This window comes from Columba livia, chromosome 2 (genome assembly GCF_036013475.1).
Source record: "Columba livia isolate bColLiv1 breed racing homer chromosome 2, bColLiv1.pat.W.v2, whole genome shotgun sequence".
Classification (NCBI taxonomy): Eukaryota; Metazoa; Chordata; class Aves; order Columbiformes; family Columbidae; genus Columba; species Columba livia.
The window spans coordinates 93916293-93939016 of record NC_088603.1 but is presented as its reverse complement, the minus strand read 5'-3'; the positions used below and the strand labels follow the sequence as shown (position 1 = coordinate 93939016).

Genomic DNA, 22724 nt, shown 5'->3' with positions numbered 1-22724 from the left:
TAAACAGAGGTGAATGGTGTGTGGTTATGAGGTGGTTGATGCAAAGCATTTAACAGTCAGAATAAGGATTGGTAGATGTCAGGAAGATAAATGGAAATTTCTTTTCAGGGTAGAAACAAGCAAACCTCTGAGAATATTTGTTTAGTAAAAAAACCCCACAAACTTTTAAATGCTTATGATACCTTAAGAGCTTGTGTCATTGTAATAGAATAGTCTAGTTTGGAAATTTTTATCTCCTTGTAGAAAGGCAAGAAATTTAGTAAGAATGTCTTAACAACTTGCTGTAATGGTTGACAGGGTTAAGGTGAACTTGGTTCTAATGCCCACTTTAGCTGAGCAGTGTTCATGTTGGTTTGCCTTCTTATGGCAGAGGGGAGTGAAAATATAATGTCCCGTAAAGCAGTTGACACATTGTAGTATTAGAGTCCACTGTGGCTTTGGACTGTGTTGCAATGGATGTCAAAATTCAAAAGCAATGATGAAACGTACTTAGCCTGCCTCACTTTAGACCTAGATCTCAAAACTGTTTATCTGCAAAACAGATGAAAGATTGTGCAGTGTGGGCTGCGTGGCATCTTTATTTTTACGTCTATAGGCTGAAAAATAATTCAGGTGTTTCATCAAGCCAAGAAAATACAGATTTTGTTGAGGAAAAACAACAAAAGCCTTCAACTTCGGGGAATTTTAACAATTTAAAATGACATTTTTTTACTTAGCTTAGATTTCTGGAGTGGGTGAGTGGTCTAGGCACTGCAGAATAAACTTTGTTCTTTTAATAATAGAGAGGAAGAGCTGGAACTGTAGAAAAGTAGTGCTGAAAATTGCTTGTGATAGGGAAATATGGGGAGGAGGAGAAGAAAATGGTAGGTAGGCAGGCAGATGGAAGAGACTACTACTGGTTAAGCAGCTGGGTTTAGGGTTGAGAGACCCATGGGGCCATTGCAAAGAGAGAACTGCAACTGCTGAGAAAGAATTTTGTAGCAGAGAGGCTGCTTGTCTTCACAGGGCAGCAGTGAGAAGGCTTAGCAATTTATGTGTGCCAGGGCAATTGTGAGAGAGTGGGGAGGGAGAAAGTGAAGGCTTGGGATGAAGGGCCAGAAGCATGAGAAAGGAGAAGGGAAATAGGAGATAATGCTGTTGCAAAGAAAGGAGGCTGCAGGGCATTAGAAGCGTGGAAATTCAGAGAGAAAATTAGCAGAAGAATCTGCCCTCTGTGGTCTTCTCCTGCCTCATTTGTAATGAAACCTGAGATGCCTGAACACTTTCTTTCAGTAAAGTGTATGTCGTATCCCCTGTAATTACTGCTTTTGGTCGCAATATAACTTTAGTTGCTTGTTTAGCTCTTGTCAGAAGTATGTGCCATATATGTGCAATTATGCTTTCTAGTTGTAGAGGTGTTGTGATGTCACTCGAAAGTTTTTTAATGTTCTGCTTATGAAAACACAACCCTGGGGAGACAAATATGGTATGTATAGTAAGGCAGTACTGAAGATGAATGTATTCAAGTCAGGAAACGCCTGTTGTCTCAGAGGGTTAAGGTGGTATCTGCTGTTTTTGTAGGGCCCTCGTGTGTACATATGTGTGTAATCTCTGATAGCAAGTGTCTTCATAGCAGAGCCAACCTCACTGATGGTGCTGGGCAGAGCTGCTCAAGAGGTGCAGGGCACCGTGGCTGGGCGTGATGAGGAATACTTGGTTGCGTGGTCCTTACGTGTCACTGAGATTTCAGTTTCTTAGCTGGGTCTAGGTCTACGCTATTTCAGAACAGAATTGGGTTTGATCAGTGGTTTGAATACACCAAGAAACAATAGCTCATTTGAAAGTAGGGGAGTAGGAATGTGCAGTTGGGGAAGAAGAAGGAGACAGAGCAGCTGCTTTGGGTGGTAGCACAGACGCACAAGCCTGAGTTGACTCACGCTTATTGCAAGACCTCAACTGTTTGTTGTGAAAAGTAAACAAGATGGGAGACTATTGGAGGGGAAAGGGTAGTCTCATACAGAAGACAGTCCAGCGTTGCCTACATTGTTTCCTTCATATGTGACTTTGCTCCAGAATAATGGGCACAGCTTTTCACAAAAGGCCAGTAGTTGACTGTCAGTTACCTTACCTTGCATCTGAGGCCTGATATAGAAACAGTGAATATTCAGATCACAAACGACCTAGTGGGAGTTCTGCTCTAGCATTATTGGTGGGTGATATTCCATCCTCCAAATTAAGGTGGCCAAGTGGATGTCTTTTGCTAGAATCTTTGTTCTTCTTTTCCCATCTTTTAAATACGAAGAATGCTTTTTTGAGATAAGGGAAGACTCTGGAATATGTTACAATTTAAAGCACTTAATTACAACAGTGTGGTACCCTGTCTTCTGAACAGGACTGGAGTGTGATATAATAAGCAGAGTCTAGACAAAGAGGATTGAATACACTATTGTTTTCTTGGCTTATTAAGTGACACTCTTATGCACTGAGTGAAATTTGGGCCATGCACAAAAATGTGGTCACTATCATGTGTATATATTAAGTCCTTTATTTCAAGAGATTGTTTAAAAAAATTAAGAAATTTGTTTAAGAAAATAGAACTTGAGAAATTTGTTTCAGAACAAAGTTCTTGTCTTTATAGTCTAAATAATTTTCCTCTTCTTTTTATAATGTGTGCAGTTTATTTCCACTTATAAGAGTGATATTTGGAAGATCATATGAAAAATTAATTTGCTATAATTTTTTAAACAGACAAGATACCAAGCAATCCGCCCTGATTTTTGTTCTGTCCAGCAATTTTGTATATAAAAATCTAGACCTAAAACGCCATATAGCTTTGCAAACTCTTATGTATTTGCATATTTGGGATTGCATTCTTGTTGAGGGGGTTTTCCTTGTGTTTGTGGTTGGGTTTGTTTGTGGTTTTTTTTTTTTTTGAAATGATTCACAGTGTTCTTTGGCACAAGTTGGTGATAATTGTTTGGTTTGGGGAAAATTATACCATGCTTACCCTTCTGGGTCTCTGCTGCCTGCGTAATTCCCCAATTACACCAGTTTTTCTGGGATACCTGTCTTGAGGGACATCTAGGCAGAAAGTGGGGTGGGTGAATGATGGCTGAGTGTATGAAGGCTGAGGGGCAGGTGGGAGTTGAAGTACAGGATCTTATGGCTGGAGCACAGCATCCTCATAATTTTTGCCCCATCCTAGTGTGCACAGACTCTGCCCTTTGACAGCTGACATGGGAACTGATCCAGCTGCTTTGGTGGTCACTGCAGGGACTGGGGCAGCCCCATGCGGCTGTGAGCCATCCTTCCAGGCTGCACCTCTGGACAGCGGCATGGCTCCGAAAGGCTCTGGTCAAGGGAGAGCCTGTCTGCTTAAAACTAAACTGCTGGACTGACCTCAACGGCTTGAGTTAATGTCAATTCATATTGTGAGACTTCATGTGCCTAATGTATTTTGGAAAGAAAGCCTCTTTAAAAAAAAAAAAAAAAAAAAAAAAGGAAGATAGTTCTTATTGCTGAGAAACTTTGAACCAATGGATTAACAGCTATTTTTGAGTTACACTTTTTTAAAAACCAAAATAATTTCAATTAATTGTATCTTAAAATGTGTAAGCATTGCAGAGTTTCACTTCTAAAGTTTTCTTGTTTTCAGAAACAAGACACTGGACAGATTTTGTTGGATATGACCTATAACCAGTTGGGTGTGACAGAGAAGGAATATTTTGGTTTACAGCAGAATGAAAGCTTGGTAGATTCACCTGTAAGTACAGTAAATAATATATGTGTGTGCATGTATATATGTATATATACATACACAAACACACACATAAATAAAGAGTGTTTATTTGTAAACTTTTTAATCCATCTAATAGTTTTTCATTTCACAGCGATGGCTTGAACCAAACAAACCTATTAGAAAACAGTTAAAAGGTAAGACTTGTTTTTAATATCTTAATTGTAACTGTATAGTCCTGCTTTTCTGTGTTGTTATGACTAGAATAAATACAGGTCTTGCAAACTAGTGCATCCAGTTGGTAGCTTTTCTTTAAGAGCATGTCTTATCTCGGCCAGTCTTTTCAGCAGAGCTTTCCACATATCTTACTGCTACCTGAATGCTCATGAGACCTGGAAGGTCACTAGCTTTGATGCTGTAATAGCATCCAAACATGGTTTCTGAACAGTCTTGGACATCATAGCCATGAAAGTAGTAGTCATATTATGATGTCAGTAAATTCCTCCTGATGGGGAAGATAAAGAAGAGGGCTTTTGGTAGAAGGAAATGGAGCCACTTTCATATATAGGTTCTGACAATTTCTTATCTCAAATAGAATAAGAAAAAAAATTTGTATACTTGTTTTTATTAAAACCCAAACAAACAAAAAACCACCAGCACACGCTTCCAAGTGTATGTGTTCTAGTATGTCTTATTTATGAACAGCTTTGGGTAGTAGAGAATGCTTACCAAAAGAAAGGAAAGCTTGAGGGCAGGCCAGTCAGCGTGACCCTGCCAGATAGCAGTTCAGGAGGACTGAGTGACACTGTCCCAGTTTGTGCTGTGCATCCTGAGCTGTGTTATTAAGCTCTCTTATTTCTACCATATGCTGTAGATTCTGTATGAATTGAAAAAATAATACATTAACATTCTGAATTATTTTTTGTACTTAGATAGAATTGAGCATTATCACAATTCAGATACTTCAAATACATTTGCTGCTTTTTATCTTCTAAAACCTATGAGGCAAAGATAACTAAATAGTGCCTTTTATGTAAAGTAGCATGTACAAGGTATTAAATGAAAGCATCACAATGTTTGAGTATTATCTTGTTGGTGTTGGGGGATCAGGAGAGGCTTCTTATGGTTTCTTTTTATTTTGTGAGAAAAAAGCATGAGATTTCTATGTGATTGTTCATATAGTTTTTCTATAAATATAGAAATAAAACCTTGGACTTCCTAAGCAAAAAATTGATTTGCTTTTCTAAAATATTGCAGGAGGTTTTCCATGCACCCTTCGTTTTCGCGTAAGGTTTTTTATACCTGATCCTAACACACTTCAGCAAGAACAAACCAGGTAACTTCTGTTTGATGTTTGCTTACGTGAACTCAAAATGTGTCCAGGCCTCCTTTCCCATCTCACAGCTTGTCAAACTCTGCTTTATTAGGTAGTTAACTTCATATAACTCTTTGTATTTAATGTGTTTGGGATTAACAGCTTGATGTGATGCTTGTTATGAATGTTTTCTGCTACACGCAGCACACAACTCTAAAACACAGCAGGGTATAAGCTGGTACAAAGATGGCCGTGTGGTTTTTTTGCCCCTTGGATTCCACTTTTTTTCAGCCCTTCATCTGTTGAAGTACTTGCCTATTGTGTGTTTTCTCGTTTTCTAAACCACAATTAAACAAACACAATTATTAAAAAATAGGGAAGTTCAATGACTAAGCTGTCTGCATACCCTAAGTCTATGTTAGAAGTTTTATATCAACACTGACTCAGTTTTGAACTTGTGTAGTATTTAATGCTGAGGGTGTGGGAGGGTGTGGTTTATTTTGTTTCAGGAAGAACAGATAACAGTTCTTATTTTCTAGTTTGCCCATTACTCATCACATGCAAAGATCTATACATCCAATATGAATATTCATGGGACAAAGAGTCCAGGTTATGTAATGGTTTAGTTTTTGTAGTGTTCATTATGGCGTTAATACTGTGGTCCTGGAGTTGGAGTACAGACTGCCAAGATCTTTAAACTGTTGTGAGAGTGGGTGGGTGTGTGATTGTATATTTTTAAGTGCCACTAAGCTTTACTCATCTGTTTGTATAGTTTGCCAGGAAATCTAATAAAATAAAATTACTATGTGTAGCCCTTTAAACTACACCTTTTAAATGTGAAAACAAATGTTTGTTTCTTTCCAAAAATTGTTTTCTAGGCACTTATTCTTCTTGCAATTGAAAACTGATATTGTGGAAGGAAGGTAATTAAGAATCTTCAATTTTTCCATAGTTATTTTAAAAATAATTTTAAGTGTTTTTCTGAGGGTATCATGCCTATAAAAATGTACCTTGTGAAATATTTTTTTAAAATAAAATGAAGTTGCTAGGAAATGTTAGTTCACTTACTAAGAACAGTTTAGAAGTCTCTTGTGAATGGGCTGTAGGGGATGCCATGTGTCTGTAGGTATGATGTCAACTTGAGAGATCTTTGTTATGTAAGACACAGTGTGCCAGGCATAGTTTGCCAAACTTGGGGACCTGCTGTCTACTGTTGTAGTCAGAGAGGGAGTAGCAAAGCACAGTTCATGCTGTTGTTTCTCATGATTTCAGGGTTATGTTCCCTCTACAGTGAGCATATACCTAGTAGTTCCTTTGCCTGTGCTTCCTGTGCATGTCTTCATTTTAAAAATAGTGTTCTGAGTATTTGCTGCCAAAGGTAAATAGACTTTAGAATTTCATAGCAAGTGTTGCCTTTTTTTCTTCAATGGAATCAGTTTTGGTTGTGAGATCAGAGCTGTCTTTGTCCTTGGCATTTGGCTAATTTTAGTATTTGTGTCTAGTTTTAAATATGCTAGACTGCAGCTATTAAAATAATGTCCAGAGCCCCATAAAAATCCCTTCTCCTTTTACTTTCTTGAATAAGCATTCAGCAAGAATAAGAACATATCTTTTTAGGACTAGTTATTTCCATTCACCTAAGCAGCTGTTGTACAGCAACTACCTTTTAATGTCTAGTCCTGCTGTTCTTTGACAATTAAACTTTGTAAGAAAAAAATCAGATATTCTTTGAAGATAAGAATCTTCACATACTGAACTAATTGCAGAGGTATTGTTAACAATACACTTATATATATGTCTAAATAAAAATATTTTCCTCTCTTTCCAGGTTGTCATGCCCCATTAGTTCTGCTGTTGTCCTGGCATCCTATGCAGTACAATGTAAGTAAAAACCAATTGGTATTTTGTTAATAAATGTATTTGACCGACAACCTTCTCTGCTCTTTGGCACTGAAAAATAAGGAAAGATTTCTTTCCTTTTCTGTTTGTGTGGAGTATTGAAAACACTGCAGATTATACTTTGTAAAGAACATACAGGCTATTAAAGCAGCCTTCAGACAGTATAAGTAGAGCAAGTGTATTTGTTAGGTCTATCAAAAAAAATGTTGATACAAGAATACATGTTCTTATTTACATGTGCTTGTACTGCTGACAAAAAGGGCAGGTTTTCATTGTTACTGGAAACAAAATAATGAAACTTACTGCATGTTACAATAGCTACAGGAAAGCATTCAGGGAAATAAGAGAACAGTTAAGGTGAAGGTAAACTCAACTAAGAAATTTCAGTGTTCTTATGTGATTTTTTTTTTTTTTTAGGGAATTTGATTTGTTAGATAGGAAAAACTGTCTGGCATTTTTTAATATATTTAAGGTGACTCTACATGCAAGAACTTATCTCCTCAATTGCCTGCAACTGTCAAAAAGAAATTCTAATGGTGATATTATATAGAAAAATATCTCCTGTACCAAAATAAAGCCTGATGCCATGCCTTACAAGCACCCTAAATGAATAGTGAAAAACAGCTGGAGGATCACCTTTCTCATTAAACAAACAAAAAAATGGTTGATGGTTTCATGGAGTTTATATATTTGTAAAAATGATTCACAGGGGAAGGCGTACTAGGATAGTTGTGTAATTATTTGGCTTATGGATATTTATCCCATTTCTTTATGGAAAAGCTCACAAGGTCCACAGAAATCACTAAGGTAATTTTTGCTTGAAATAAGGACAAAGCTAAAAAATTAAAATATCATTTTCGTAGAAGAAAGTGATAAGTTGGTGGTATCTATGAACTTCCCGAGTGGCTATGAAACATTCATTTTTATGTTTAAGTATTAGTATATTCTATGTTGGGCCCTTTTATTAAATGGAACCATGACCACATTCAAGCTTAGAATGATTGAAACCAGAACAAGTTTGCATAGTAGGTGGGAGTCCCAGAGGAAATGTGTCCCAGCTCCTGTATCCCTGGGCACAGTCAGGCATGTTAAGCCTGAAACACTCTGTACCTTTAGGATTGTTAAATACAGTGTTGCTGACCCCAATTTTGCTAAAACTCAGAAATGTAAAGGTGTATGGAAGAGTGCAAATATTTTATCACAAAATCAGGCTTAACATGATATTTAAAATTAATTATGTCACAGGTAGTGTACCCTAAATCCCAGAGTAATTCCTGTTTTCCCTTCAGTTTTACGAGAATTCCTTTTTTAGTGCTTTGGATACCTACTGATGTGGTTCTTTGTACTAAAGGAGAAGGTCAATGAAGATCATGGAAGGGTGCTTGTATGTTTTAATCTTTCTTTGTCCTGATGGATTCTGGAATTTCCCATGCAGCTATTTGCCTGGTTCTCCTAACTCATGATAGTGCTATTATTACAGTTTTTTTTTTTTCTAAATTTTAAAAACCCACCTGTGTCTTTTATGACCTGATGGCCTTTCTGTTGCTGTTTGTATGATGCCTAAATTAATTCTCTGCATCGGCAAAGAATGAAACATTCAATAGAAAGACGTATTTTCTTTAAAGAAAAAAAAACATGTTTTTTGTTTTGCTGCCAGGTTGTTGCCATCTACCTGAAGATGATGGCATAGAAAAGATCACTGGAAATCTGAGTTTCTAGGTCTCCTTATTGAGTTATGTTTACTAAGATTCTTGTCAACTTAAAATGTTTTAAATAAGGAGGTTTTTTTAGCATTTTAATTTCTGATCATACCTCTTTTAAGGAGAGTTGAAGTTCTTGGATATGAGATATCTACTTATTAATAAGTGATTATCTGAAGCTGCTATGGGTCAGTTCTACCTGAGCTGTTTCTTATTGCTGCCACTTCCTGGTAGTTTTCAGGCTACCATAATGCAGGTGGAAATAATCATTTTCTGACAAGCTTATGGTTATTTATTTAAAACGTGGAGCTGTTGCCACTGGGAGTTGGGCTGAGGTGTCTCTAATGGTGCATGAAGTTTGCTCTTACTTTTCAACTAGAGGTTTTACATGTGGCAGTTGCTTGGTTTGAGCTTCGTGAAGGGACAGTGTGTGGGGGTGGGTGTTGTGCCACTGGAGTTCTGTGTCTCTGCGTTGCCCTTTGCGCAGGTGGTTGGGTTCAGCACTGCGGCTCTGAAATGAAGCTCTGATGTGTTGCACTGTCCCCCTGTGGCAGTTGCACTGTCCCACTGTGGCACACCCTGTGTTGTCTGGTGGTGCTAAGTTACCAGGGAATACAAGTGGGTGTGAACACTGTCTCAATAGCGTGTGACTAAACTGCATTACAAACACTGTTCAGACACTTGGAGAATAAGTTGTTAGTTTATTGTCAGTAAGTGTGCTTTGTGACAGAAATGATCAGTGGATTTTGAAATTCTTTTTTGAAGAGAATTTACTAAGGTCCATTTCAAATAACTTTGAAGTCATTGAGTCTGAAGGATACCATTTTATTAAATTCACAATATAATGATAAATTGTACCTCTTGTTTTTTACTAGTGTAAAATGGGAATGTTGTACAGTTTGTAAAATTAAATAAGAGACCCATGCAGTGTGTGTATTGCATTTTTTATTTAAACTTGTCACATAACTGATTTAGCACCACTTGTTTTTTATCACTTCGTGTATAGTAACTTCCCATTTCCGGAACAGTATTTAAATGACTATCAGTATGTAAGAAGGGTTTGTTGGGAATATGCTCTTCTGTGAGTAAATCCTTTGCTGGGTTGAGACTTGAATCTAAAGCATGACAACAAATCCAAAAGAGATGTTATGAATACTTAAAAGGTTTTGGTTTTTCCTGAGCATCAGTTGCTCAGTGATTCATTTTGACTGGGGTCTTTCTCTTATCTCCTGTGATATTGTTCCCTTCTCACCTCTGCTCTGACAACCAGGAGGTTTCTCTAGCATGTTGCTGTCTGAGAGTTTGCTTAGGAAGGGGCTGACTGGTTGCTTGGGATGCAAATGGGCTTTAACCTCTTCTAAGAAAAGGCTGGCAAGGATGAGGATTTGAGGAAAGCTGAGCTTAGTGTGCAAGCCCCTCTGGAGCTGGGCATAAGAGTTTGTTAAAATGTAGGGAATGCCAGAAGGCTGAGATCCCAGAGGAGGTGGGCTGTAAGATTTAGAGGAAAATCAACAGCAGATCCACAGTGAGATTCACGCCACATAATTCTCCCATGATCTTTCTTCTTGCCTGAGTCTTCTAACTTGCCTTCGTTTTGCCCCACTCTTTTCATAGAAATTACATTGAAGCCTCAGACTTCCTAATTTACAGAGACCTGCCTTTTTCATGGATAGCATTTGGGGATTTTTTTCTGTGTGTGTGTGCTTCCCATCCACACTTTTTTGAAGTGAAATAGTGCTCAGAAGTACATTATGAAAGCTGAGAGATTTGCTGGGAGGTCTGTCGGGTTCCTGCTGCTCTCCAGGGCACTTATAGCCCTTATGCCTGAGAATCAAAATCAGACTAGATGAACAAAACGAACTTTGACCTGAATCTCCAGCGGTTGATATTATTTACCACATGTGGTGGGTAGTCTGAGGGTTGTGTGCATGTCCCATCTGTTCCTCTGAAGCCTGCAGCAATGCTGTTTGGTCACAGGTACCTCTTATCATGTCTTACAGTACCTGTCACCAGCAGTACCAGAGTGTTATCTGTGTGATGGTGATGAAACTGTCAATACAAGAGTCTGCGTAAAAAGATTAATTGAAAAACATGCCCACTTTCTTTCACGTGGTTCACTGTGGTCTAGATTGCTGCTCTTGAAATTGCCAGCATATCTTTGTACAATGGCTCTTCTAAGACTGTCCTGATAATTTATGCATGGCAGCTCTCCAGATGTTTTGAACTTCTTTCTCTTAATTATATTTAACACTTGTCATGAGCAATACAGAGGCCATTCCAGGACATCATTACTTCAAGTTTATCTGGTGTTCTTCAATAATCCTACAAATCATTGTTTTAATCTGTAACACTTCAAAACAAAGTGCAGTGCTCTAATCCCTTCATTCGAGAACTCTGTAGCTGAAGGAGCTGACTTTCTACAGTGCCTCATAGCCATGGTGGCTACTGTTCTTCTGTATTTTAAGGTGGATGAACCTATTAGACATTTCTGTGTAACATAACTAAAATGGAGAAAAGAACAGTTACCCCAGTCAAGGTCCATCTAGTGCAGTATTATGATAATTAGTAGTGACTGCCGAGAGACAACATATGTGACAGAAGATCAGCAGTGTTCAGATCCATTAGTTCTATAAAACAATGTTTTGGGACTACTGATAATTATTCCCTTTAGGTCTTTTATCCTATTTCTTGCTCCTACCCACTTCATTTTTCCAAAATGAATAGTCTTTGTACTTTGGGTTGTGCTTTGCTTTTCTCAATACTTTTTCTGATTGTGACTGTATGGCTTCTGAAGTACATTTTTGAGATGCAGAAAAAGCAACTCAGAGTTTGTTTTCTGATTTATTTATTTTTTGTGTTGTGTGGAGGTTTTGTTTGTTTTTTAATCTCTGGCTGCCTTATGAGTTACTGATTTTTTTATTTTTTTTTTTTTTCCCCCTTTTTTTTTTTTTCCATTACTCCCTTTTCCATTCTGAAGTGGTAAGAGAACTTAGGAGACCATCATTGTGTATGGATAATTGTCCCTTTTTTCTACAAATGTTCTTTGTTCTATTAATGCATGTTTCTCATTCTGTTTTACCACAATGTGACCAGCTGTCATAAGTGGTCATAAGCAGCTATTTACAGTCATCTCTAGATTGAACCTTTTTTTTAAGGGCTCTTGAGTGTGAAGCTTTACTTCATTTCAGGGCTTCCTTTTAGTGTCTCTTTATTGAGTGTCTATACTTTTATGTTGGTTCTTCAAAACTGAACTCTGCTGTAGTGGACTATTTTCTGATTCCAGAAGCATTTTCATACACAAATACTTTGTAGTTACTGTTTCTCAAAAGTAACTGCTTTACTTTATGTAGCACTTCATCATTCTTCTTTTTTCTATCTGAGGCAAGAAGTGATCTCTAGAATGTCTAAACTGATTGAAGTGTACAAATTAGGAAGTATCTTTCTTCTTCTACGTCAATGTTCATAGGAAGATAAGTATGTCATTAGCTTTCTATGTTTCATGCTCAGCGTGTCAGTTGCTGTTGCTATCTTCATTTGGATACTGATCAGAAGGCCCTAACTGTATTATAATCCTGGATTGCAATTTTATCTCTTAGTATTTTTTATTATTGAGAAAAGTTAAATTCGTTGTATAACATGTATGCTAGACTTGTCCCATTGTTTGGTTGTTTTCTGTTCCACTGGGAACCTTATCTGCTTATGTAATTATCCTCTTTTAAAACCAGGCAACTCCACTCATTTTGTGGTGATGTCACCTAAATATTCAAACCTGCAAAAAGTTATGAATTCAGTGTGAAACTGCCTTTTTTTTTTTTTTTTTTCCTGGTTCACTTCTCAGGTCTTTAGAAAGTTGATATTAAACCTGTTCTCGTGGATAAACTCTTCTAGGCATTCCTTTGGACCAAATTGTCCATGTTATCTATAGCTGATTCCCCATCATACTTAGCCAATGGACCATTCATACATTTGCCTTCTGACATCTGAAGTTACTTCGAATACCCATATGCAGAAGTAGCTTCTGGTGCAAACTTTTTTTATTGTTGTTTGCAAGCAAACTTTTTAGAATTGGAGACCAGCTTATCTTCTGTTTCCTAAAAGATAACACATAGCTGGGAAGTATAAAACTGTCACCCTTTAAGTTATACGAAGCTAAAGGCTTATTGTTTCTACTACTACACTTTCTGGGGCTGTCTGTGGAAACTGGGCCAGATTGAAATGGTGGTATTTTGGTACTGTTAACATTCAAAAACAACAACAAAAAAAAAGATTTCTAAAACTAGAGCCAGACAAATAATTATCTTGGTTGTGTAGCAGAAAGCTTGGATGTCAAAAATAATTTCACATAAGTAAGAACCGCAGGCAAATTTAGCTTGGAAGGGGCTTCATCAAAGTCAGATGAGGTTGCTCAGAGCCTTTCCAGTTCAGTTTGGCATTTCCAGTGCTGAAGTTTCTGTTCTCTGTCATCCTTTTGGTTTGCAACTCAAAGAACAGTCTGGCTCTGTCTTTCTTGCACCCTGTCTTTGGGGTAGTAGAAGACAGAAATGAGTTCAGTGCTGCCTTACCCCAATATATAAGCTGACTGACCAGTGGTTTTTTGGAAGAAACCACTGAATAAATGAAGCCTTAGTAATTACCCTAAGAGTTATTGACTTCAATGGCTTTTTTTGCTTAGTTATGTATCAGGTCTTCCTTCTACAAAGCTCTTTCTCCCCATGTTCCCCCTGTTAATGCAACAATGTATCTTGAGCTTCTCTTTCTAGGGAAGATGCGTGTGTATCCATAGCATTCCCATCGGAATCTATCAGTGCTACATAAATATCTACATAAGTATCTTAATCTTGTAAAAATGTGTAATTTTTTTTTTGTTTGAATTAGTAATTTTCTTTGATGCCTTCAAGCACAAAAGTCTTTCTGCTACAGTGAGACAGAGACAAAAAATTTATGCCCACCACATTGTTCTAACTGAACAAATGATTTTTAAAAAGTCTGAAGATGGCTTGTTTAAGTTTCAGTAAAGCATAGGCTGTTCATATCTTGTGTAAACATATATGATCTCAAGATTTTTGTTTTTCAAGCATTTATAAATTCTTACTGTATTGAGAGCTTGTCTGACTACTATTTTGGCAGGTCAACATGGGACCTCATCCATGGAAAATTATTCCATGACTACTTGACTATTGCACTATTGTTTTACAAAGACTTATAAAATGTCCTTTTTTTATTGAATATGGCCTAAAATGAATGGTTCCGTTCTTTTAAGTCTTTCATATTAGATATAGAACTCTAAAATACAAGACTCTGGTATTCAAATAACTGATTTTAATTATTTTTATTTTTTTTTTACTCCTCCTTGGTTTCATTTTCTTTCATTTTACTTTATATTCTCTCCCAGTTATAGTGAATTCAAGAGCAGCAGTTGGCTAGAATGGAGAAAGGTAAAAACATGCCCTTGTTTTTTTTCTTTACAGTATTTTAATTGAGTCAGTATCTGCTGACTCATGTTATCAGAGCAGAAGCTGTCAGGAAAACTTCAGGTTAGAAATAGGTCTTTTATATTTCCTTTCCCCTCTGCTCTCTTCTGGAGAAATCCAGTAAAGAGGTAGAAACTTCATGGGTTTTTCTTCTTACTGAGGCCTTGATATGCCCTGACTTTTTTTTCCTCCTTGGATAATTAAATCATGCACAAGATCATTAGTCTTCCAAGATGTCTACTAATCAGCATTTATAGTTTCTCTTCAACTGTGACAGTTGGCTGGGGAATTGGAGAAGCAAGTAGTACTCTAAACTGCACCCCTTGTTGACATGACCTCAGGTAGCTAGGAGGAAGAGGAAAAAAAAGACCAGAGCAACCTCCACATTTGGAAGATGAGCAAGAAGACCCTACCTCATAATGCATGAAGGAACAGCAGTTGCCCTCTTTAGAGCAGGTAAAACTAAAGTAAAAGATATTTTTACCTAATGAAAATAAAGTGAAATGGACAATTACATTGTCTTATGCCTGGAAATCTGGTCTCTTCGTTTTGACAAGAAAGTCATTCAAGCTAGCTGCAACAAACCTTAAAATTGTAGGCAGTGTTTTATAGAAAAGATGGGTTGCGTTAATGGTTAATAAAGGAAAAAGTCTTCAGTCAGCTACTGTCATCTGTGATCTGTTTCATTTTTATGCTGTTATTAACATACTTTGTTCAAAAAGTTTTTATTTTTTGTATTATTGTTATTGTCTTAGCCTTAGTCTTGGCAGAAGCTTGGACTTTTATTATGTAGATATTCCTAAAAATTACTGCAGTTTTTTGTTATACTTCTGGATCTTCTGTCTTTTTCTTGATATATTTTTCTTCCTCAGAGATGTATTGTTTGATAGAATTGTTCAAATATGTGTTTTGGTTCTAATGATAAATATTTAGTCTTTTGTCATTCAGCTTACTAACTAATTAAAAAAAAAAAAAACAAAGAAAAAGTGGCTGAGCATTGCAGGAATATCTGCATTCAAAATCAATTACTTGCTGTTTATCAGTTCACTTTTTTATTTAAATATTCCCCTTAATGCTGACAATTTGATTTGCAACTATATTAGCTTCTGACCACATTTGCCTAGGAATTGTTTTGTATCACAGTAGTTTTGTCTTCTAGGCCATAGAAATAATGGTTTTTGAATATGTAAGTGGCAAATATTAGTTCCCCTACATTACAGATACTCCATAGTTAACTGTAGCCGTTATTTCTGAAGTTCACAACTTCCTCATTCCCTTCACCCCCAACCTGAATCATTTAAATCATTCTTATAAAGTCTGTGTTTTCTGGAAAACAGCGGTACTGTTCCTAGCAGTATACTCTTTAATTTTGATCTAGTTGAGGGACTTTCTATGCCGAATTGTTTGCAGTCTATGCAATTACTTATACAAACAACTTCTGAGCAGCTTTAATACTTTATAATAACTCTTTCATGCTCCTTAGGGAAGACAGAATAGTACAGGTTCTATTGATTTGCTTAAACACATATTTTTTTATTAATCTCTTCAACTATTTCATAAAAACACAGATTCATGAAATATGGGGTTTGAATTACTTGCTTAATGGAAACTAGGTAAATTTGTGGCAAATGGGCAAGTACTTTATTTGAAGCAACCTCCCTGCTGCTCCAAACCTTGCATCTTTATGACAAGTAAGAGGTTTGTGTATATTTTCCAGGATATATTTATGTATATTTTCTGGTATAAGTACTGACCTGGCTTTTGAAGAAAACTTTCGTGGACTAAGGCTATACACTTTTGGTCATTTATACTTGCATTTCTTTTCAGATATACCACCAACTATGTATAAGAATTAGCTTTCATCTAGTAACTATTTAAAAATACCTGCTAATTAACATAATTTCTGAAGGGATAAAGTTGTAGGGAACCTTTTTTTTTTTTTTTTTTTTTTTCCCCCTTATTTTTTTTGACTGTAAACATGTATTTACTTTTGGTAGGACCTTAGTACTGTTATGTGTAAATCAGCAATTGTTTCTCATGCTATATTAAGTAATTTGTGTTCAACCGAGGCAAGATTAATGACTGAATTTTTGGGACAGAGCTGCAGCTGGTAGTCAGAACAATTTTTACCTGACCATGTGAAGAATAAATGCTTTCTAAGTGACAGAACTTCTAGTATGTTACAATCAAGTAAATGTATATCGAATTGATTTAATTTGCCATCTCTTTCTGAAGCAATTTGGATCCTCTAATGTTATAGTACTGCACATCTGTGCTGACATGGTGTGTATTGCCTGTCTGGTGGTGTTACAGCTTCTGATGCAAAAATGGGGCTATATAAGTAACTAAATAAATTCATTCAGTGTCTGAGATTATAGTTATGGTAAGCATATTTTGAAAAAATCTTTCTTCACTGATACCATACATATCCCTGTGTTCGACACTGCTTGGTCATTGGAAATTAATTAATAATTCCCACATTTCCCTGTATTTGTGTTTTATTGAGAAGAAGGGATTCCTTCTAAATAGTTATCAATTAACTATGAAAATATTGTGTCTGTTTTTCTTGTTTCCTAACAGCACAACTTGGAGACTATAATGCTTCAGTGCATCGTCCAGGATATCTGTCAAATTACAAGTTTATACCAGAACAGAACAAAGATTTTCTTGTCAAAGTAGAATCACTACATGAGCAACACAGGTAACATTAACTTTAAGTTGTCTCTCACCTCTTGAGATTTTAAACAAAAAAAAGATGCCAAAAGGAAGACACAAGTTCATAGTTGTTCCAGTACAACAGACAGTTTTAGTTTCTAAAGGTTCTATTAAATGAAATATTTTGGTTTATCACATAGGTGCTAGACTAATCTCATTCAGAGTATGATGCCAATGTGTTAAAAAGTTTAAATACATTTCTAGCTATAACAACCAGTAGATCAGTTAGCATTATACATTACTAATGGAAACCATCTAGAGCACTGTATTACATGTTTGAGGGGTTTTTTTTGATCAAGGCCATATGACTATTTTTCAAATGCTATAGACTTTTATTTTTGTCTCGTAGGTGCAATATAAAGGCTACAACAGATTATTCGAGTCAGTCTACTGCCAATTAATCTTTCTGACCCTGTTGATTTGTCTCTTGTAAGACAGCAGCTTTAGAATCAGTGATGTTGATCGGGTACTCACAAGATGAATGCAAATATACCAGCCTAGGGAATTCTGTATGAGTACTTGAGCAAATGAAATCTGAATCTATATGGACTTGTTATCTTTGTCTGTATCTTTACTGCAGGAGAACTAGTTCCCTTCTCTCCTAGTTTATTTGATTTATAGCCTGAAATACCTCCATTTTCATTTTCCTCTAATATTCCCCCACTTTCTTTTGTTATCTTTCAGTACTCTCACCTCCCCTTCTTGTTTCTTTACTGCTAGTGGATGTAGTCAGTAGTTCTGAACTTCATGTGTCCTGCCTACCAGAACATGCATATTGCTTTGTCATTTATGTGGCAAAACAGAGAACTATTGAACCCTAACTGCAACCATTCCCTCTGTGTAGGTGCTAATCTGAACTGCTTTCCCAGTGGTTCATGTTCAGGAACACAACACTTGAGGCCTCTATTCCTCCCAAATTAATTTGCAGTTTCCAATAGGCTCAGGAGTTTTTAGAGGTGGCCTTGTAGACAAGCATGACTAAATCTGCTTGTCTTTAGGAAGCAATCATCTCACAGACCACTGAGAAGAGTCTTGAAGTGGTTGGGCTGGACTCATGTATTTAGTGCTGTCATAGCCAGAGGTATAAAACTGGTTACGTCCTGCAGAGAACAGGCTAGAAGTTACTATTGTTCCAGAAAATGGTGTGGTGGGGTCTGTATGAAAGCCTCCTTTGTTTTCTGGGTCCTTTCAGTGAAATTGATGCTTTCATTGAGTGTTTTTGGTAGAGAGACACCTTGATGACTGAGAAGTTTAACTGCTGTATTTGAATTCACATAGGTGGTGGTAATCAAAGTTCTGAATAAAAATACTTGAGTAGACTGGACTGTGAAAAAATGTTTCTTTATAGTTTTAGCATGTTTTTGAAACTTGGCTCTTCAGGCCTATTTATTTCAGAGTGCAGGGAGAGTCAGATGAGTTTTCGCATATTCTGGAAGCATTTTTTGCATCTTCATTTGGCATTCATAGTGAATACGTGGTATTGACTAGACCAATATCATTAGCATAGTTGACAAGAATGGTTCTGGTGTTCACCAGGCCTACTGTGAAGGAAACACACAAAAGGATAAATTATCTTCTTACAATTTGAGAACAGTATTGTTTTGGAATGAGATTTCTGCTGATCTGGATTAAATAATATTTGCTGTAAACCATATGGGATATCTGTAAATTATTATCCCTTTTAAATTGACATTCTTAGATTGAGATTGCAAAGCCAGCCCTATAAACATCTCTTTCATTCTTTAGGGTCTGTCCTTTGGGAAGCTTTCACAAAGGAAAATTAGAAGGCTGGAATTGCTGAAACACAATACAGGCTTAAGAAGACATGTTATGTCTTGTATGTTGTAGTTCAATGCAAGGTTTTTATAGCCAGTATGTATGTTGTTTTGCAAAATCTGAGAAAGTAGTGCTATGAACACATTCATTTCAGGCACTATTTAGTAGACAGTACATAGCTGTTGATAAAGCAACTGTTGCAATATTGAACTGGTATAGCTTTAGAAATTTTCTTTTTGTGTTCATCCCTAAATCCATAATAGTGGATTTCTGTGTGTAGTTTGTTCTAACAAGGTTCTTACCTTTTTTTTTGCTAAATACATAAATATCCACATCCTAAAACCTCAGGCTATTATCCAAATTTGTAATGTTTTCTTAGTGCTTGCTAGCTCTAGCCATCAGTTTGAGGAGAAGGACGCATTCGAAACTTCAGATAACGCTTATATTTCAGGTGATGTTTGTTAGGACTTGGGTATCAAGTGCTATAAAAGTTGGAAGGAGAAACCAAGACTGGTTACCTTTTGACTGTCTGTCTTTCTGAGTAACTACCACCTACTTAGGGATCTAAAGGTTTCATTTCATCTCTAGTTGATTAGAGAGATGCAACAACAACAAGAAAAAAAAACCCTAAGTCTGTGCTGAGATATTTTTCTTGTTGGCCCTTCAAGACACAAGGCTTGACTGGTCAGGTGTAGGCAAACTGAGAATTAAAATTTGCAGGCATTAGGAAAATGATAATTTTGTATTTTTTTCTCTGTACCTTTCTGATACAGTGGAAGAGATAAGGTCTGCTAGTATTTTTCAAAATCAAGATGACAAGTAATCACTGTAGATGTGGATCTGAGTAAACAGTTTATCTCTGGATTGTGACAAACATCTCTTTTTTTATCTTTGCTCTTTTTTCCAATATTGTGACATCAACAAGCCACACTGCTGGTAGTGGCTTTCCAGTTCAAGGTAACTTTCAGTTTCATGAAGCGTGATGTAATATCTCCTAGAGGGGCTGTTTCAGGGTATAGTATTTTGGTGACTTGGAATTGGAAAGGATGGATATTAATTAGAAGTAATAGACCTCCACCTTTTGAGGTAAAGACCCTTTTAAAAAAGAGAATTATTGCCTTATGTTGAATGCCTTTGTATCTGGAGTTTTCAACATAATACAATGTTATGTCAGCTTTTTACAGGTTGTATTTAAATTGCACTTGTTTAGTGTAATTTTATGTGTGTCATTTTGGAAGCTCACCTAGCAAAGAGCTGTTTTTACATGCCCTGCCCTTGTTTGCAGGTGTGAAAGGATGATATTGGATGTCTTTTCTACTTAAACGTGTGTAGATATTGCATACAACCCTCAGCCTCTGCTCTTACAGTGACTCTAACTTGCTGTAGTGCCTGAGCCACTGATCTGTGCTGTGAGACCAGGATCTCTGTGGGCACAGCACAGTGTCAATAGGCTCTGATAGATCCCAGGTTAGACCTGCCACTTGTTTGATCGGTTCTTGACTGGTTATAAGCCAGTCTGCAGACTGCAATAAGCCTTGCAGCTTATTGAAAGGGGCTGCTTTTGTTATCAAGCCTAAAGGAATCTTGTTTAGGCCACTTTGCATTCCTCTCAGATGAATAAATGGTATGCTGCATGGGAGAACAATCTAGGTAGGGTTTACTTTTGGATTCTTTGTTTTTTTAAAACTCCTGATAGATTCTCTGTAGCCCTTTCATGAAAATATATAATCTGTTTATTTGAGGTGTGGGGATTTTTGAGTTTTTTTTCTCTGGAAGGAAAAGTCTTGAAAGTGAGGCTTTCTAGAAGACCAGAAAATAAATTCCTTGTAAGTCTGGCAGCACATTTCACATCTAGCAGTGGGACAAAAAATTATTTTAGGACGTACAGATTGTAGATAAAATCAGATGGCTTTTCCTCAGTGAGTGTCGTAACTTTAACTTATTTAATATTCTTTCTCCTCATTTTTAGCACATTCCTGATCCTAATCTTTCCTCTAAATTATTTCCTTCTGAGAGACTGAGCAGTATAGAATATTTACACATAAAAAAAGCTTTTACAGCATAAAATAAAACAGATAAGAATTATTTTTCTGGAAAGAACTGTTCTAGAATGGCTAAGGTAATAACATCTTGTATAATCTGCTTGATTTTTTTTTGAGAGAAGTTTAGAAGGGCTTTAACCAGTGAAGAATCTGCAGCACTAGATGATGTGGTTTATTTGTCAGACACAAGGCAGTTGGATTCTTTTTTCTATATTTGGAATAAATTTGTCATCATGTCTTTTATCTTTGACTATGGTCCATTTTCTTTTCCCCCCTCTTTTAGTGGCCTCAAGCAATCTGAAGCAGAGTCCTGCTACATAAATATAGCACGAACACTTGAATTCTATGGAGTGGAATTGCACAGTGGTAGAGTATGTTTACATTGTGATTTTTCACTTGGGGAAAAAGATGCCTATTTAATATAAATTAAATAGCAGCAAAACCAGTAGCATTTAAGTATTGACTTTATTGTGTTATTTTTAATTCAAGATTTGAGTAATTTTTCGATAAATTCTATGTAACATAGATGCTGGAATTTCAACCAAATGTAAACTCCTTGAAACAGTAGCAATGTATTTTTAAGATAAATTATTTAAATACTGCAATACATTTTACTTAATAATCTTACTAAAGTTTATGAATCTCTTAGCATGAAAGAAAATGAATGCTTTGTGTAGTGGTATGATGTAGTTGGCAGGTGTTTTAAGAGTTTATTTCTCTAAATTTTCCAATGCAGTGTTAAGAGTATAGAGAATTTATTATTATTATTCCTGTATTCCCTAACTTCTGGTTAGATCTAAGTAGTATTTAACAGCGTGGAAGATGACCACTAAAAATGCTTTTCAGATCTTTCAGATAAAGGGTGCTTATTGATAAAAAACATGTCTTAGTACTTCACTAGCTACTGGGATTTAGTTGCTTGATAACACGAGCTATTTGAGACGAATTGCGTCCTAGTGTGCAAGCTATCATTTGTGCTTTTACGTAATAGCAAGCTATTTTGATATAAAGCTTGTGGCATAAAAATTCAATGAAGTGTAATGCAGATGACTGATTTACTAAATGAAAGTGACTACTGTTTTTCCTAATTTTTTTCTAAGATTTGTTAATAATCCTGACACTGAGAATTTTAGTGAAAAATGATTCATTTCTGTAATGATGAAAGGGGTAGAAAAGGTCATTTTCTTCAGCATGAGATTTTTTGTTTTTTCTTTATGCTACCACAAATAAGTGAGTGTTGCATAAGATTTCTACAGTTTCCTAAAGTACTCCTGTATAAAACCACCATAATTACATTTATATTCGTGAAACATAATACTCAAACGGTAGAGACCTTTTTTAAGGATGGGGAAAAGTATAACGGAAAGGAGGAAATAACTAAAGTGATCAAAATGTGGACTGTCAGTGCTCATACCATCTGAGTATCAGGAGAGGCAACTGTTATGTGACAACTGTTAAAGGTGATCATATATCCTGGTTCACATGCATTGGTTGAGGGTAAGTAATCTAGCATACATGAACAAATTTCATGTATTCTCGTGTCTTCTAACAATGTAAAAGCCTTCCCAATTTATAAGGTGATTACCTTTAAATAGTAAACAGACATCTTATTAAATCTGACTTGGTCCAGGTTTGTTATCTGGTCATCTATCACTTTTCTGTTGTATTGAAGAACCCTTTACCATCACGCTGGAGATTTCACTATATGCACTTAACTTGATTACTCTATGCCTTTTAACTTCTGTTGTATCCTAGTATTTTGGTAAGCCAACTTAAGTCCCAAGACTTTTACCATGCAACTATTCTCTTAATATTAATGAATCATAGAATGTCCTGAGTTGGAAGGGACCCGCAAGGATCGTAGAGTCCAACACCTGTCCCTGCATAGAGCAACCCCAAAATTCACACCATGTGTCTGAGGGTGTTGTCCAATCTCTTCTTGATTGTTGTCAGACTTGAGCATGTGACTGCCTCCCTGGGGAACCTGTTTTCCAGTGTTCCACCACCCTCCGGGTGAAGAACCTTTTCCTAATGTCCAACCTAAACCTTTCCTGGCACATCTTCCTGCCATTCCCTTGGGTTCTGTCATTG

At 36.5% G+C, this 22724-nt stretch overlaps 1 protein-coding gene across 12 annotated transcripts in view; it reads left to right on the top strand.

The window, feature by feature from the left end:
* The window catches only part of PTPN3 (protein tyrosine phosphatase non-receptor type 3), a 173294-nt gene that overhangs the window by 80144 nt on the left and 70426 nt on the right, over nucleotides 1-22724 (top strand). For 6 of the 12 annotated variants that reach the window (XM_021281367.2, XM_065052840.1, XM_065052842.1 and 3 more), the window contains 7 exons: nucleotides 3635-3742; nucleotides 3855-3912; nucleotides 4973-5051; nucleotides 5909-5953; nucleotides 6859-6911; nucleotides 16681-16801; nucleotides 20917-21004. In XM_021281367.2, coding sequence (XP_021137042.2) covers nucleotides 3635-3742; nucleotides 3855-3912; nucleotides 4973-5051; nucleotides 5909-5953; nucleotides 6859-6911; nucleotides 16681-16801; nucleotides 20917-21004 — 552 coding nt within the window. Of the gene's footprint in view, nucleotides 1-3634; nucleotides 3743-3854; nucleotides 3913-4972; nucleotides 5052-5908; nucleotides 5954-6858; nucleotides 6912-14441; nucleotides 14557-16680; nucleotides 16802-20916; nucleotides 21005-22724 lie in introns of those variants that run through there. The other 6 variants (XM_065052841.1, XM_005513928.4, XM_065052844.1 and 3 more) reach the window with 4 other exon arrangements.